The sequence below is a fragment of the Crocuta crocuta genome, unplaced genomic scaffold (assembly GCF_008692635.1).
Source record: "Crocuta crocuta isolate KB4526 unplaced genomic scaffold, BGI_CrCroc_1.0 scaffold614, whole genome shotgun sequence".
In the NCBI taxonomy this organism is placed as follows: domain Eukaryota; kingdom Metazoa; phylum Chordata; class Mammalia; order Carnivora; family Hyaenidae; genus Crocuta; species Crocuta crocuta.
This window is the reverse complement of record NW_027529673.1, coordinates 591,806-609,443: the sequence shown is the minus strand read 5'-3', so window position 1 is coordinate 609,443 and position 17,638 is coordinate 591,806. Positions and strand designations below refer to the sequence as shown.

The 17,638-nt window shown below is 35.8% G+C and overlaps 1 protein-coding gene across 1 annotated transcript in view; it reads left to right on the top strand.

Moving 5' to 3' along the window:
* TYR (tyrosinase) overlaps positions 1 to 17,638 on the top strand; it is a 94,748-nt gene that overhangs the window by 27,215 nt on the left and 49,895 nt on the right. The window contains exon 3 of the mRNA XM_077763037.1: positions 15,384 to 15,531. Coding sequence (XP_077619163.1) covers positions 15,384 to 15,531 — 148 coding nt within the window. The remainder of the gene's footprint in view (positions 1 to 15,383; positions 15,532 to 17,638) is intronic.

The window sequence follows — 17,638 nt, the reverse complement described above, 5'->3', positions numbered from 1 at the left end:
TGACTCCTTCTCTCTCTGACCCTCTCCTGCTCACGCTGTCTCTCTCTCTCTCCCTCTCTCCTAGAAATAAATAAAAAACATTAAAAATTTAAAAAAAAAAAAAGGAAAGAAACTGAAGTGATTATTTTTTTAGTTAGTTATAGATTTCAGTAGAATTTTATAGTAGGGTTTTAGCTGGATCCAGGGGAAAAAATGCAAAATAGAAGCTTGTTTACAGTGCCAAGTACGTGTGAAATAAAATCTATCAAGGTTTTTTAAAAATTCATTAAGGTTACTACGCATAAAACTCTGGGGATACCATCCAACTTTTATTGTATTGTGCTCTTGAGAATGAAATTATAAAATATAATATAAATTGTACTCCCTAGGATTGTACATTTTTTTTATTGTTCTGTAAACCTATCCTCCTTTAAAAATTAAAATTAAGAAAAAACTAATAGGTAACAGTTTTTGAGAGGTTACTAAATGTTAGGTACTTTAGTAAACAATTTTTCTACCTTTTGCAACCTTATCCTAAGTGGTAAATTTTATTTATTATCCCCATTCTATAGATTAGAAAAAAGTATGTCAGAAAGGCAAGGTCATCTGTTTAGAGCAACATAGATCACAAACGGCAGAGCTGAAGTCCAAAATCAATACTGAATCCTGAGCTCACAATCTCAGTGGGAAATGTTTAGAAATTTGATAAGTATACTACCATCCTTGAAGAGAGATCACTTGAAGTCAAGACATGAGACCCTGGGCAAGCCAGTTAAATTCACATAGCACATCTTTTCCATCTATCAAATAGAAAACTTCTGTACTATCTATCTTTGAGTGTTCATATGAGTATCAAATAAGATAATGTTTGCTAAATGTGGGAAGCCTCTGTTATACTACAATGAGGAAAAGCTTTTTTAAGATTTATTTTTAAAGGTTTATTTTTTAAGATTTATTTTTAAAGATTTATTCATAGTATTAGAATTCTATTATCTTTTTATCAACAATTTTACCCCAAACTATATTTATTTTTCATTTTCATCCTATAGTAAAATCAAAATCATGTGACATTGACCTCACAGTGGGTGACTTATCACTAGAAACTTTGAAAGCTTGTGCACTTGAAATGATCACTTTAGTGCTTAACTAAGTAGAAAAGAATATACTGATAAAAAGGATTTGTTATAGGCAGAAGTACTTGAAATATGTTAATTAATAAGGATAAGAAGGATCACTTATGTATATACCAAAAGCAACTATGATTCTAAGGACTCCTTCCAAGATTTCACAGGTCATTAGTTCTATAAGATATTGCTAAGTTACTCTATTTCTCCTTCTACTTATTAGGACTCATTTTAAAATATTATAAGAAAGAAAACCCAAATAAGGTGGCTTAAAAAAGAAAGATGTTTATTTTGTTCTCATGAAACAACAGAGATGGATAATCCAGAACTGGTAGTGCAGTTCTACCGTGCCCGACTCTCCACATCTGTCTCTAAATCTTTGTTCTAATAGCTTCATCTTCATTGGCGGGAAGAGCACAAACTGGGTAGAGGAATGTATGTCCATTCCCTTTAAAGTGTGAGTTAGAAATGTCTCTCATCAACTCTGTTTTATCCCTATGGTCAAACAAACATGGCCACACTTAGCTCTAAAGGGTAACTGAAAAATGTAACCTCCAGCTAGTGACCATGTGCCCCACTACATTTAGGATATTTATTATTAGGAAAAGAAGAGAACTTGTGCTGGTGAAAACATTAGAATTTCTGTTACAATCCCTTTCCCTAGTGTTTGCAGAAATACTTTCCTTAGTATTTGCTGTAAAATTAACATCAAGTACAGTAAAATCTTGGTTTGTGAGCATAATTAGTCCTGGAAACATGCTTTTAATCCAAAGCACTTGTATATCAAAGCTAATTTTCCCATAAGAAATAATGTAAGCTCACGTCGGGCTCTGTGCTGCCAGCTCAGAGCCTGGAGCCTGTTTCAGATTCTGTATCTCCCTCTCTCTCTGACCCTCCCCTGCTCATGCTGTCTCTCTTCTCTCTTTCTCAGAAATAAATAAAACATTAAAGAGATAAAAAGAAATAATGTAAGCTCAGATGATTCATCCCACAACAAATCTATCCCCTTCTTTCTTCTTTCTTCTTTAATGCTGTGCAAATGGTCAACATACACTTCTTATAAAGCCTTGCAATTTTGGCCATTCACATACTTCTTTTGTACTTCTCAATAATTTCCTTCTTAACTTCCACCATAATCGTTTCCTTCTTACTGCCTTTCTTTTCAACCTTTTTCTGTATGAGAGTCATTGTATATACTCACATGATGTTGACTATAGTACAGTATTAATAAACTCCTGTCATCTACTGTATTTAATGTAACTGGCAATAAGACAGCAGAGGAACAAGTCTATATCTGCAGGCAGCCTGGCCTAGAATGAAGCAAATCATTCCTAAGCTTACTTTTGTATGGAAAAACAAAGGACTGTGCACAGGTGCTTTGAAGTGACAAAAAATACACTAGTTCCAGTTGTGGGCACCTTCCAAAGTTCTGAAAAATCACTGATTTCTGCCAAACACCATGGCCTGAGACCAAGCAGCTGAGCATGGGAGACACAATCCCACAGTGCGTGTGTCACTCTCACAGAGTGTGTGTGTGTGTGTGTGTGTGTGTGTGTGAGAGAGAGAGAGAGAGAGAGAGAGAACCATTGGTTCAGTTGTGATCATGTAACATTCAGCATCACGTATTACTTGTATTGCAAGACCTCATTCGCTTATCAAGTTAAAATTTATTAGAAATGCTTGCTCATCTTGTGGAACACTCACAGAACAAGTTACTCCCAATCCAAGGTTTTACTGTATTCTCCTACAGTGTTCTGACTCCTGTGTTTCATAAAAGACAACAGCACTTTTGTAGGAGTAAGTGAAGTACCAAAATATTCTTTTACTCCAGACCTTTCAAGTTATTAAGTTTAGAGAATTTATTATATAATTTTGGAAATTAGAGTAACATGCTAGAATGTATGGACTGAATGTTTGTGCCCCTCCAAATTCACCTGTTGAAACCCTACCATTCAATGTGATATATTAGAAGGCGGGCCTCCGGGATTTAATAAGGATTAGATGAGGTCATGAGAATGGAGCCCTCTTGAATAGGATTAGTGTCCTTATAAGAGTCACAACAGAGCTTACTTCCCCTCTCTCCTCTCTGCCATGTGAGGATACAACCAGAAGCCAGTAATTTGCAAACTGGAAGAGGGCCTTCACCAGAACTTGACCATACTGGTAACTTATCTCAAATTTACAGCCTCCAGAACCATGATAAATAAATTTCTTTTGTTTATAAGCCACTCAGCCTATGATACTTTGTTATAGTAGCCCACACTGACAAAGATATGAGAACGATAACAAACAAGACCCCAAATGTTAATGATCTAACCTGATAAAAACTGAGCACTTGCTCACACCAAGTCCATTTTGGATCTTAATATTTGGTGAGTGGCCTTTTATGTGGCTATTTTAGTGACTCTGCTATCCCTCAACTCTCTGATGGATCTTCTGCATATTCCTGGGAGACAAGAGAACCAGGTGTTTAGAGCATCCTATACGGAGAATATATGGGTCAAGCCTGAAAGTGATCTAAGTACCTTCTGTCTATATCTCTTTAGCCACAATTCATTTACAGGGCCACACCTAAAGATCAGGTTGGTTGTGCATACAGAATTTCGAACAAATTGGTTTTTTGAACACAATAAATGGGTATGTGTTAGATTTTTCTGTTTGAGACTTTCCTTTTTTTCTTCTCTAGGATTTACTAAATGCTGAGGGTTTTAGTTTTGGGCTAGGGCATCTCNACGAAGTAACCTTGAAGCCATCACACTCGCTACAAACAGCCTGAAGCCTCGATTCTTAATTTACCTTTTCTCACTTGCCATTTCTTTCTTCCTCCTACCCCACTGTTCTACAATATTTTCCCACTTTATCCCATTTTGTAGAAGATAGGAAAAGGCCGTGAAATTCTGTTTTCCCTAGCCATTATATGTTCTTCTGTCCCAGTGGGATTTCCCAAAATGTACCCCATGATTTATGGGTGAATAATTATTTCTATTAACATGTTTTGTTTGAATGAAAAATCATCTATCCTTTCTTTCCTAACATCTACTACTATTTCCTCCATGTGGAGCAACAGCATAACTAGTTTTCATACAAGCTCCTTGGATCTTTCTCTACATACAATTAATTTGTCCATCAGGAGAATATTGAGAGAATGACCTATTCAACAAATACATAAGAGCCAGATTCACAGCCATGATCCCTTTCACTCAGCAATAAACCGAGGAACATTATGGACATGTTTCAAAATATTTGTAGCTTAACTCATTTTATATTTTAGCTTGAATTTTGAATTATGTTAGCAACTGGGTTGCATGTTTTAAGAGGAGAAATAAATATCCCATGTTTATTTATTCAACAAGTATTTATAAAGCATCTACTATGTGCCAGCAATTTGCAATACACTAGAAATAACTAGTGAATATGATGCAGATCCTTCTGTCTTAGAATTCTCAATGTAGTTAAGAATTGGACCATAAATAAGTAATTATAATACAAAGAAAATAAATGATTAAAAAGAGGAAAGTATGGGGCACCTGGGTGGCTCAGTTGGTTAAGCGTCCGACTTCGGCTCAGGTCATGATCTTGCTGTTCGTGGGTTTGAGCCCCGCATCGGGCTCTGTGCTGACGGCTAGCTCAGAGACTGGAGCCTGCTTCAGATTCTGTGTCTCCCTTTCTCTCTGACCCTCCCCTGCTCATGCTGTCTCTCTCTCTCTCTCTCTCTCTCTCAGAAATAAATAAAACATTAAAAACCTGTTTTAAAAAAGAAGAAAGTATGTGTTTTACATAGAGGGACTTAAACAAGTGTTTATTTTTAGAGAAACTTTGATGATATTTGTAAGAATGAGCTGGAGTACATAAGATGAAGTGCAAAGAATAAAAAGAGGAAAATTACAAATTCTTTCCAATATCCTAACAAAATAACTTTACAAATTCCCAGAGAGTCCCTGTAACTAATAACAACTGCTGGTATCAACAGCTCTACTTTTTCAGTTCCTAAAATCTTTTCACGCCCATTATCTTAATTACTCCTCTCAAAAGATTTATATCATCCTTATTATTACATTTATTTTGGAGATGAGGGAACTGAGATTCAGAATAACTTGACAAGGTCACACAGATAATAGGTAGCAAAATTGGATATTAATAGGAGAGGTCATGTCCCCAGGTCTTTCAAATAGAGAGACCAAGTTTTAGAGGAAACAGAGAATAGTGATTAATAGACTACTTGGGTTAAAATCCTGATACTATCACTTAATAGCCAGATGATTCTTGGTAAATTTAACCTGTCTTTACTTGAAGTTCTTCATTTGAAAAGTGAGGGTAATAACAACACCTATGTCATGTGTTATAAAGATGACATGAGTTAACATTTGTAAGTTACTTAGAATAGTCTCTGTGATGGGAAAATTTCATTAAATAATAAAGTCCCTGACTTGCATGCTGATGCACAGTCTTATTTTCTAGATCTACATACAAACCAGATTCTAAACAATGGAGTAAACTAGTATTTTAGGTTTCCAGTGGACAAAAATTGTTTCAGGAAAGTATTAGTCCTAAGCTGCGTTGACATCCAAAGTGTAACAACATGATGATAGTTTCTACTTAAAATGACTTTTAAAACTCAACCTTTGAGATGCAATTAAACCCTACTACAGACTTCTGAAACTCATTAAGGGAATTCAATTAGAGACAAATATTGGGCTTAAGGAGATGAATATCTGGCCTTATATATTGGTGGCACTACTTCCAGAATTCCAGCTTTCCCTGTGTTTTATGACTATCTGACTGAGCCAGCTGACTAAACCATTTAAACAAAGCTTATAAGGTACTCATCCAAAAACAGAGGGAGAGTGGGAACCACCACGATAGGGCCTTCTCTACCCCAAAAGAGAATATTATGAAAAACTGGGCTGAATTAGATGCCTCAGCTTCTTCATTGAAAAGAATTAAGGGAAACAAGGGTACTGTTGGAACGAGAAGAGATGTATTGTCATCTCAGGGATTTTTATATTTTAGTACAACTGGTATTCCTGTATCAACTAAGAAAGTGTAACAGAATTATTAGGAGCAGAGCTTCAAAATCTGGTAGATAATTAGCCCAAATCCTGGCTCTGCCACTTACCAGTTGAATGATTTTGGATAAACCACTGAGCCTTTGTATGCCATAGTTTCACCACCTGAAAGTTGGCTTAATGATATGTTATTTACAAAGTTACTATGAGAATTAAGTTCCATAAGAACATAAGGAAACACAGCCTAATGCCTACCACAGAGAAGTTGAAAGTGTTGTAATAGCAAAAAAATCTTTGTCACCAAGTGATAACTAAGCAGTAACAAAGGCAAATGAACTATATGAATCAGAGGCTCCTGGGTGGCTCAGTTGGCTGAGTCTTTGACTTCGGCTCAGGTCGTGCTCTTGTAGTTCATGAGTTTGAGCCACACGTTGACCCACATGTCAGGCTCTGTCCTGAGAGCTCAGAACCTGGAGCCTGCTTCGGATTCTGTCTGTCTGTCTGTCTCTCTCTCTCTTTCAAAAATAAACATGAAATTTTTAAAAATATATGAATATTTCCATTTATAACTGAATATAACTGAATTATGAAGATGGCATTTCATCTTATGCAAGCATAAGCCTCTACTTGAAATTGAAGGTTGAAAATGCAAACTCCCTTGTGAAAATTTCAAATATATTTTCAAGTGATTTTAATCAAAGGCATCTTAACAATAATTACCCTTGGTACAGCATAGACAATACAGTCAAAAGTATTGTAATAGTGTTGTCTGGTGACAGTTGGTAATTCCTCTTGTGCTCATAGCATAACGTAGAGTTGGGGAATCACCATGCTGAACACCTGAAACTGATATAGCATTGTGTGTCAACTACACTTCAATTTTAAAAAATACCCTTAATTTTGTTTTATTTAAAAAAATGTTTTTAAATGTTTCATTTATTTTAGAAAGAGAGAGAGTCCGAGCAGGGAAGGGGCAGAGTGAGAGGGAGACAGAGGATCTAAAGCTGACTCTCTGATGACAGTAGAGAGCCCGATGCGGGGCTCAAACTCACCAACTGTGAGATCATGACCTGTACCAAAATCAGATGTTTAACCAAATGAGCTGCCGAGGCATCTCAAAATTGCCTTTAATTTAACATAAGTAGAATTTTTATTAATTTTTGCTTCCCTAAAAACTAACTTTATTTGATGTTAAATTTCTTTCACCCTTGGCATATGTATGCTCCCATGCATTGGTTGCAATAATTCCTATACACAAGTTTATAGATATGAGTGATAAGAAAGACAGAATGGTATAAGGGGAAGAACATGGAATTTGGAATAAGAAAATTAGAAAGATAGTTTTGGCATTAGCCACTCAAAAGACATGCTACCTTTAATCTCATCCAGATTGTACAACCTCTTCATTTGCACTGTAAGTATGGTGATACCTATTCTATCTCCCTTATTTGAGGAACATCCAGTGACGTGTTGGAGCTGACTCTTTTTTTTTTTTTTCACAAATAGTTTATTGTCAAGTTGGTTTACATATAACACCCAGTGCTCATCCCCACAAGTGCCCTCCTCCATGCCCATCTCCCCCCTACCCCCCCCAACACCCATCAGTCCTCAGTTTGTTCTCATCTGACTCTTATCTGCTATGAGAGCTGACAGTATTCTTTTCTCCACTCTTTACTCAAAGACATCAAGTTAGTACCTTGAAATTAACAATCATTGGAATTTACACCATGAAAATTGGCAGATGCTACAAGACAGTATATTCTGCCCCTGTGACCCATTTCCCCTCCAAGATCTGGTTATTAATCTTGCTAGTACACTACTGGAAATGTCACATGAGAAAATGTGCCTGAAAGTGCACTATAAATTTGTGAACTATAACTTATAACGCAAATATGTTAAAATATTCATTACAGAAAATTGTAGGTATACAGGGAAATGGTGACTTGCATATGAAAATACCATTAAATGATCTTGCCTAATTAGAAAGCAAAGTGTTACTAAGATCATTTGACTCGTATTTTATAGAACTGCCCTATCAAATGAAGCCAATGACAGAACGTTACATAGAACCTTAGCAGGATGACTATCTCTGTTTGCCTAGGATTACAGGGTCCTTGTCCCATCCAGGACAAGGATTAGCTATATAATTTACAAGGCCCAGTGAAAAATGTAAATATGGAATACCTTGTTCAAACATATTAAAAATTTCAAAATAGGAACAATAGAGCATTAAACCAAGTACAGGCAGCTTTCAGTGGGGAACATTCATATGCATGCTTATGAAATTGGTCTTACATATGGCACAGAATTCTCAGTGCTAAACCCAGAACAGCCTGGGGCACACAGGGACTAGGCTGGTCAGTTACCCTATCTTTGCTTCAAAACCAGTTAGCCTTAGCATTAATATACTAACAAAGTTTTAGCACACCTGATGAAATGTACCAAATGCACCAAGCACTATCAATTCAGGCAAGAATACAGCTTGAATAACCCCTTGTCTATAAAGTTGTTTGTTTGTTTCAGTCTCTACAATTCAGTAAACTAAATGACTCTGCTGTGTGGGTCACTATTTTTGAGTCTTTGCAGGATATAGAATATAGACCTAGAATACAGAAAACCATTAAAAATTTTACCTTAAAATAAGTTTCAGATAATTAAATGAAGAAATGGACAATTGATGTGTAAGATCGTTTCATAGATGTGTTTATAAACTAGAGATAAGATCTGAGAAATGTTGAAAAAAATCACTGGATGGTGTAAATTATATATATGCTGTGTATTTGTAATATGCATGTAAAGAAAATGATTACAATGTGTAAAACACATTGAGGTTACCAACAGGAGAAATTAGTCTGATATTTAAAATAATAAATAATTTTAAATGATGGCATATGAAATAATTCTCCTGCTGTCCTTTATTGAGTTTATGGAAATGACTATGACTAAGCATCCACCATTGTCTTTGTGCAAACAATACAAATAATTAGAGCAGTGGTTCTCAAACTTTGCCGTGCATTAGAATTACCTGGAAGACTCATTCTGACACAAGTGGTGAAACCCACTGACTTTCTGATCCAATAGTTCTCTGCTAGAGCTGGAGTATTTGCATTTCTGACAAATTTATAGGAGATGCTGCTGCCTCTGGGACCATATTTTTGAGAACCACAGAAATTGTCGAGCACTTGTGACTTTAACTATCATCTAATAATTACATGTTAAGAAGCCAACACCCACTGCTACATCTATTACACTGCTTCATTCCCTGTTATTGAAGGAATTTCCTAAGTCAAATTAAAAGTATTTTCTAATAAACATAAATGCTAATTAATTACATTTATGGTGTAGAGCTAGTACTTTGAGAAAGCCTGAAATTGGATTGAAAGTTAATGCTTCCATTGTTCCCAGGGACTTGCTCAGAGCCAAGATCTTTTTTTGATCTGCAATATTATATTTCTGCTGAAAGTAGTTGAAATTATAAGCCTTTTTAAAGTACTCAGCCATCAAATATGAACCCCTAACATCATTGTGTGTAACCTTGTGAGGCTATGCACTTCAGAGTTCCTGAGTTAAGTTGCACATTAGGAGAGTAATTAGGGGAAATGTAGCCAGGGGGGCCTAACAGTCACGTCGCTTCAATCTTCACATTCCCTAATGTACATTTTTCTATCTTTCTGCTTTACTTTCTCCAATTATATCACTGAAACTCTAAGAAATATTAAAACAGGTTTGAGATGCACTTAAAATAAAATTAAATCAAATAAATGTACTTTGTTCTGAAGATTTAACTAGGTACTTTTTCACATATCAAAATTTACAAGGCATGATAAAGTGTAACTTCTATAACCCAGGCTTCTAGAAAGGGGCATCAGAATTAAATAAGATGTCCATCCAGTGTCTGCCACATTTTTAAACATCATTTTCAAGTATATGTGTTGAAGAAGTTATCAGCATGAAAATATTTTAAGTCAGAAGTGTGTGGTGTGGGATTTCAAAGGCAGAAGCATTTTTGGACTTGTCAGGATATAAGAGGAGAAAATTTCAAGTGAAGGGAATAATATATTCAGAGGTAAAGTTTTTAAATTGTGAGCTCAAGTTTAGAGGATGGAAAGCAATTTAGCCTAAACCAGTGAATTTCAACCCTGGTTGCACATTAGAATCACTTGGGTGTTTTAAAACTCCAAGTGCCTGAGCGCCCACTCTGTACCAATTAAATCTGAATCTCCAGGGATCGGAGATAGGCTTCAGTGTTGAAAAACAAACAAACAAACAAACAGAAAAACTCTCCAGAGTACTATCGGGGAGGAAACAAAAGAGAAAAGTCATGGATTGACAAGCTAAAGTTTTGTACTGTTATGATCAGCCGGAAACTGTGTTTATTAATTTCCCGTAGGAACACAACACGCAGATTTGAAGGCTTAACACAGAGTCATTTGGGCAACTGTCACTGCCCTTCACAAAGAACTTTGAGCTTTTTTGGCATCTGCAACTGCTAACAAGGTCCCTGCTGGCTTATTAGATTTCCCATCGTGGGGAATCCTCGGACAGGAGTGAAACAGTAACACATTCTGCACCTCGCTGTTAGTAGATGTAAACAGCAAGCTCATAAATTCACGTTGTAGTCCATAGTAGAAAGAGGCCTCCAAGGTAAATCAGCAAGTCAGCACAGTTACAACCCAACTGCAGTGTACAGAAAAAAGCACAGGTTGAAATCGAGCAGAGCTATATTTGATTCCTTGATTCCTTCAATTACTAGCTTGAATGTAGGTGTGTTAACTAATAAACATGTCACTTGTATACACTTAAGTTTTCTCATCTGTAAATTGGGACAATGATGTTATTTATATCACAAGTCACCTTGGGGTTCAAATGAGATCACCTATGTAAAAGATATTTCAAAGGTTTCAAGTATAAATTGTTATTACTTGGAGCCCAGAATTTCCTCGTTGACTTGCACTTCCAAAAGAGAATTAAAATCTCAGCAAGAGAATCTACTGATATTGGCATAATCTTTTCTTATTTTTCCAAGGCAATTTACTGGCCAAATAATGAACTGTTTGAAGAAGTAAAGTAGAAATCATTTATTTAAAATTTCATAGTATTCACATCAATGACAATTTTCTCTGTTTTGTCTCTTAACAAGCAGCGGAGTAGAGCTTTCTGAGGGTCCCTTAAGATTTTGTGGAGAGAAATGTATGTTTCCTGTTCCCAATCTCTATAAAATGGTATAAGTTAAGGACTGAGACATATTTTATATTTGGTTTTCTTTTAAATACAAAGATGTGAGAGTCGCTGTCTCTGTCGAAAATCAAAGCAAAAGATTTGGTCCCTACATCTAAGGCATTTCTAGTCTGTTTGAAGAGACAAGATATGCACAGTTCATTTAAGAGTTAATATAATAAGATGATCTATATTAATAATCGAGTACCTGTCACAAAGAGGTCAGATATTTGCTCAGCCTGTATCTTTGAACTATTTCTGAGCATATATCACAATATTCTGACAAATTCCATGTGTTTCTTATTCAGATGTCCTTTCTGAATAACTTTGGAGGCTTTCCCAGATTCAGTATCTGGAAAATTAGCCAAAGAAGTGAGTAAAGAAACATAAGCCACACTGAGAACACTGTCAAAATGGCAATCCTACTTTCCAAGATCACCCTAATGTTGGATAAAGGCAAGCAGCAGGCAGGTTTCTGTAGAGCAATGGAGTTTAGGAAGGGGAGAGGTGTCTGGTGCTGGGATGGGTCCTGATGGAGGGGAGTTGTGGCAAAAGAGACTTTCCTGCAGGGGGAGTGCCCTCATATTCTTGGCCAGTAGCTCTCATGATGAGCACCCATTGATCAAATGCAGTGAGCTAATAGAAATGACAGGTACTACTCAGGAAGCATCCATTTTGTGCCAGATTCTATACTAGATGCTTCACACGTGCTATCAGAATTATTCCTCATGAGAATCCACATAGGTATTAATTATTCCATCTCTTACCAATGAAGAAACTGAGGCTCAAAAAAAAGTTAACTTGATAAAGGTCATACTTTTGGTAAGGAATATAGAATTTAAAGCTGGGTTTGCATAGCTCTAACAATCTTTTCTCTATAGCAATTATCTTCAAACTGGGATAGACAACACTATTGCAGATTCACTAAGACTTTCTACAGGGTACACGGTACAAAGAATGTTAAGGAAATTTATTTCTAAGCCCTCCTCCCAAATATATTGTTCTAAAATGAATCTTGAATGGATAGGTTCCTAAAGGTTCTCCTTTACCTCTGCCCTATATACAATCCCCCTTTTCCTACTTTTCAGAAGAAAAATCTTCTGAAGGTACATCCTGAATCCGTACTCAACAAAGCACATTATCAGAAGGGGTTAAAAACTACACGGTGTCTAACAGAGAATTCAAAATATTGGTGCCAGTGTTGCTAAAGGGCATGACTTTAATAACTAGGTAGCAAATGTCTTCCAAGTTGAGTGATTTGTAAATAAATTCATAATTTATAAGATTGCTTTCATGAAAAATTCTTGGTTGAGATGCAGCTGATGGATCAGATTATTTGATGATGGATCAGTGTGTCATTTTTGGTATATTACTAAAATAGAGTTCAAATAATTAAGTGAAATTACTGTATGAAATCTTTGATTCCAATGTAGTATTTTTGAGAACAAAATTTTCTCAGGACCTAGATTTAGTTTTTGAAATTTAGAATAGATTTATGTTAAACTTTAAACTTTGTAGTATTAATCCATAGATAACTAAATTAATTTTTAATTAATAATCTTTCACCAATATTATTAAGAAATAAACTTTCACTAAAATTTTATTTTTCTTATATTTGAGATTTTATAAAACATTTAAATATATTTATGTTATTTTGATAGGTTGCNTACGTGCAAACATATGATATTTGTCCTTCTCTGCCTGACTTATTTCGCTCAGCATAACACCCTCAAGGTCCATCCATGTTGCTACACAGCTCACATGAAATTTTTAAAAAGCAATTTTAATTTTATATCTATTTTCATTGCAAAAAAGTTTTTTTTAATCAAGCATAACTTATATAACATTTAGTATGTTTCTAAGGGATAGTAGAATTAAAATATGAGATGAAGTTGAAAAAGAAAACCTCATAAATTTTCAGATGATAATAGAGTTTGGGAATTTTTAACATGGATGATAGTGAATAAGATGGATATATTTTTTAAAGTGGTATTAATTTTTTAGTTTAAAATCTGTACTATTTGCAATATCTCTAAAGTTATATCCTCTGAAAGTATTTATAATTATGCTTAAAATAATCTGTAATCTACTTAAAAATATGTGAGACTATATATAAAATATGGTTTTAAAACTTTCATTTGGTGCTACTCAAGGATAAAAGCTTAAAGACCATTGCTCTACAGAAGTTTATCCTCCATGATATGTGATTTATTGCTACATAGGAAAGTCAGTAAACCATTGCATTCAAGAGTCTGAGCTCTAGAATAAAACAACCTGTGTCCCAGCCTTAATTCCTCTGATTTATTTTTTAATTATAGACAGGTTACCTGACCTCTCTAAGCCCCTTTATTCAAGTCTATGTAATGGAGATCATAAAGGTGCCTAATTTGTAGGATTGTTCTAAAGAGTATATGAAATTCATCATGTCAAGCTCTTAGAAAAATCCGTGCATATAGTAAAGGATATGTATACATATATATAATGTATATAATCACAAAAGTTTCATAGACAAGTGGAGATGGAAGTACATGTACTTAAGCTAAGCTTCCAGTGGGAACAGGGCTTGGGATGGTCTCTGAGAATGAGTACAAAAAGCTCAAAAGAAAAGAAAAAAATCACAAACTGAGGGCAGAAATACTGTGAGCCACAGTGATGGAAGAGCAAAAAGCACTGAATATGAAAGTCAAGAGTTGCAGCTTTAACAATGAAGAGGTTGGGGTGCCTGGGCAACCTATTGGTTAAGCATCTGACTCTTGATTTCCACTCAGGTCACCATCTCGTGATTTGTGAGTTCAAGCCCCTCATTAGGCTCTGAGCTGGCAGCACAAAGCCTGCTTTGTAGTCTCTCTTTCTGCCTCTCCCCTGCTCACGTTCTTTCTCTCTCTCCCTCCCCCAAAATAAATAAACTTTAAAAAATGAAGAGGTTGACAACAAAATAAACCTAGATGCATAAAATTAGCTAAAACTCCGCTGCCCAAATCATAATGCCTTCACTGTGTGTATCTACCTTTATCATCATCATCATCATCATCATCATCATCTGACAGTTTCTGTTTGATATTTCTAAGTTCTGATTTTAATAATGTGCCCTTAGCCATTATTGCCCCAACTAGGTTTCTATTTTACAATTGAACTTTGATAAATTAACTTCTTTGTATGGTTCTGAATCTGAATTTTACTTATGTTTTATGTTTTGTCTGCATGGACTCTAAAATATCTTACTCTTGCTCTTCCCGGGTAGTGTATGAAAGAGAACACAAAATAATGAGAGCTCAGATCTTGAAGATCTATATCTTAATTGATAAAGGTTAAAATCCCAACTCTACCACTACATGTGTAGCCTGGGAAAATTCAATTTCACTGATCCTCGGTTTTCTCTTCTTTCCAATGGGGATAATAATTTGTAATTGGCAGAGTTACTATAAAGTTTGGAGGGCATATATTGCCAAAAGCATTTAGCACAGTTAATATTCTGAAAACAGTATCTCTTATCCTTATTATATTCCCACTGTTAGTATTTCTGATGCAATGAAAGGAACCATTTAATGGAGTCCTGATTAACTTTGAAACGAATAGTTTGCAAATTCTAGCACATTCTGACCTGATGATGTCCCCCAGACTGTGATGCAGAAGGTCACACATTTCATGTTTCCTCTGGAACCAGAACCCAAAATTAAAAGTAATCACCAGAACGGGAAAGCAAGGAGACATGTAACAGGCTGGAAAGATCTGCTCTCAGTGAGAGTGATCGTGCTGATTATTATAGAAAAGTCTTACTACTCTTCAGTATCCAGACGAGAAATAATAGGTAGAAGCATTAGGAGGGAACACAACTGGCTCTGTCTAGTCCATCTCATTAATCAGCACCCTGTCCCCAGATTAACATCCATCAATTCCACCAAGATTTATTAAATGTAAAGAATCCCAATAAAGCATGAATTTTATTACTTTGAATTAAGCTCTCAAGTGTAGTTGTAAACCAAATGAGATAATCACTGAGATTTTCAATTATTAGGGCCAACTGATTTTTTCTTTTCAATTTTCTATTTACCAACAGGATTTGCTAGTCCACTTACTGGGATAGCAGATGCCTCTCAAAGCAGTATGCACAATGCCTTGCACATCTATATGAATGGAACGATGTCTCAGGTACCAGGATCTGCCAATGATCCCATTTTTCTTCTTCATCATGCGTTTGTTGACAGGTTGGTTGACACTTTTTCACAAATTATATGCTTACTGCTGTTAAATATAGTAGGACTTTAGCTATTATATAAAAGCTAAGAAATTATGGTAGTTTGTTGTCTTAGATCAGGTTCTCCCACAAACAGACTGTAAGGAAAGGAGTTAGATGCAAATGTTTCTATTTAAGTGTTTTAGTGAAGAGAAACCAGTAAGGATGTGGTTAAAGCAGGATAAGAAGGGGAAAAAAGCCAAATCAGAGTACAATGTCAGCTGAAGTCCCAGACTCAGCCAGATTTTGGTAGAGTGTAAAGCACACCCCAAATTGTCTTGCCTTAACACAAGAAAATGGAGTTTTTGTATTACCATATCAAATAGCCATTGGTTACAGGTTTCCCTGAGATAGGAAAGGACCTTGTCAAGGTCCCAGGCACTAGTGCATCCCAGACAGGCTACGTGGCTCCAGTAACCATGGGCAGTCTTCTGAAGGTTGCACACGCCTGTGGTTAGAGGTAAAGCATGTAAAAGCAGAGAGGCTGGCACAAGGGATCTAAGGCCATCTGGGCAGGACAGAAATATGCTACATCTCTCTTCAAACCATTTTTTTTCTCTCTGGCAATATTATTGTGATTTCTTCTTTTCCACCTTCAGACCCTCACATTAAAGCAGATATAGTTTCTGATCTCAACCTTGACCTGAGTATTATATGATTAATTCTCCACACATGTGGTACTATGGCTCAACCATCTTCTTTAATGTGATTTAATTCTCCTGGAGCCTTTTTCACCCTTATTAACCCTCTTCCATTACACGTGCAATGCCTTAGCCATAAAGATTTTAGACTTAATCACACGTGATGATAGCAGAAGAGAAAGTACATAGAGGAAGATCAGCTGTCTGTTTCTGGAATTCCTCAAGAAGAGAGGAGGAAATAAAACATTGAACCATGACAGATGAATATAGGACTCTCTTTTTTCTTTCTTTTCTTTTCTTTATTTATTTTTTTGGTCCTCTCTCAGGTAATTTTCTCACAGTGGCCAAAGAATAAAGGGCACAGATTTATACCTGCCATTAAGGTGATATTTTCCTTCTCTTTGGTAAATATAACAAGTTCTATTTTTCCTGTCTTAGAGAAACTGAAACTGAAAATTAGATGTTTTGCTCATATTATCACCATTTCCAACTCAATCATTTTCCCAGGAACATGGACATAATAACAGTTAATAAGCGACCACTAAGGGTGTCTGGGTATCCCCGTCAGTTAGGCATCTCACTTCGGCTCAGGTCATGATCTTGAAGTTCACAGGTGGGAGCCCCACATCAGGCCTCTGTGCTGACAGCTTAGAGCCTGGGGCCAGCTTCTGATTCTGTGTCTCCCTCTCTCTCTGCCCCTCTCTGTGTATACAAACTCTCTCGCGCTCGCTCGCTCACTCAAAAAATAAATAAAACATTTTTTAAAAAGTGACCACTAGTTTGGAAGATTATTAGGCAGATTTTTATTGTCTTCATGACTACTGTAATATTACAGGAATTAAGTCATATCGCAAGTCAAGTTTTATTTAGAAATCAGTTTGTAAGTAAGTGTATAAGCACTAAAAGTTTGGTATCAATATGATATCATAACTACCTATACCCATATATAAAGAAGGGAGAAGAATGATTAGAAAAACATCTTACCAGAAAACATAGATTGAACTCTTTTTATGAAGTCATTTTTATATCTTATTGTCCTTGTGAATTTGGGGCATTTTTTTTTTTTATCTTTAGTGGCCCATGCAGTTTAAAGAATTCTAGACTTCCTAGACACATTGATGCCCTAGGCAAGAAATCAGCAAACTATGGATTACAGGCCAAATCTGTCTCCTGCCTTTTTTTTAATAAATAAGGATTTACTGGAACACAGCCACATCATTCATTTATATTGTCTATGGCTGCTTTCATGCTACAAGGACAGAGTTGAGTAGTTGTGACCAAGGCCATACGGCCCACGAAGTGGAAAATATTTAGTTTCTGGCCCTTTACAGAAAAAGTTTGCTGACCCCTGACAAACCACAGAATTCTACATATATAGACCAGAAAAGAGATGAAAAAAAAAAAAAAAAACAGTTGTCATAAAACAATTTTCCATAA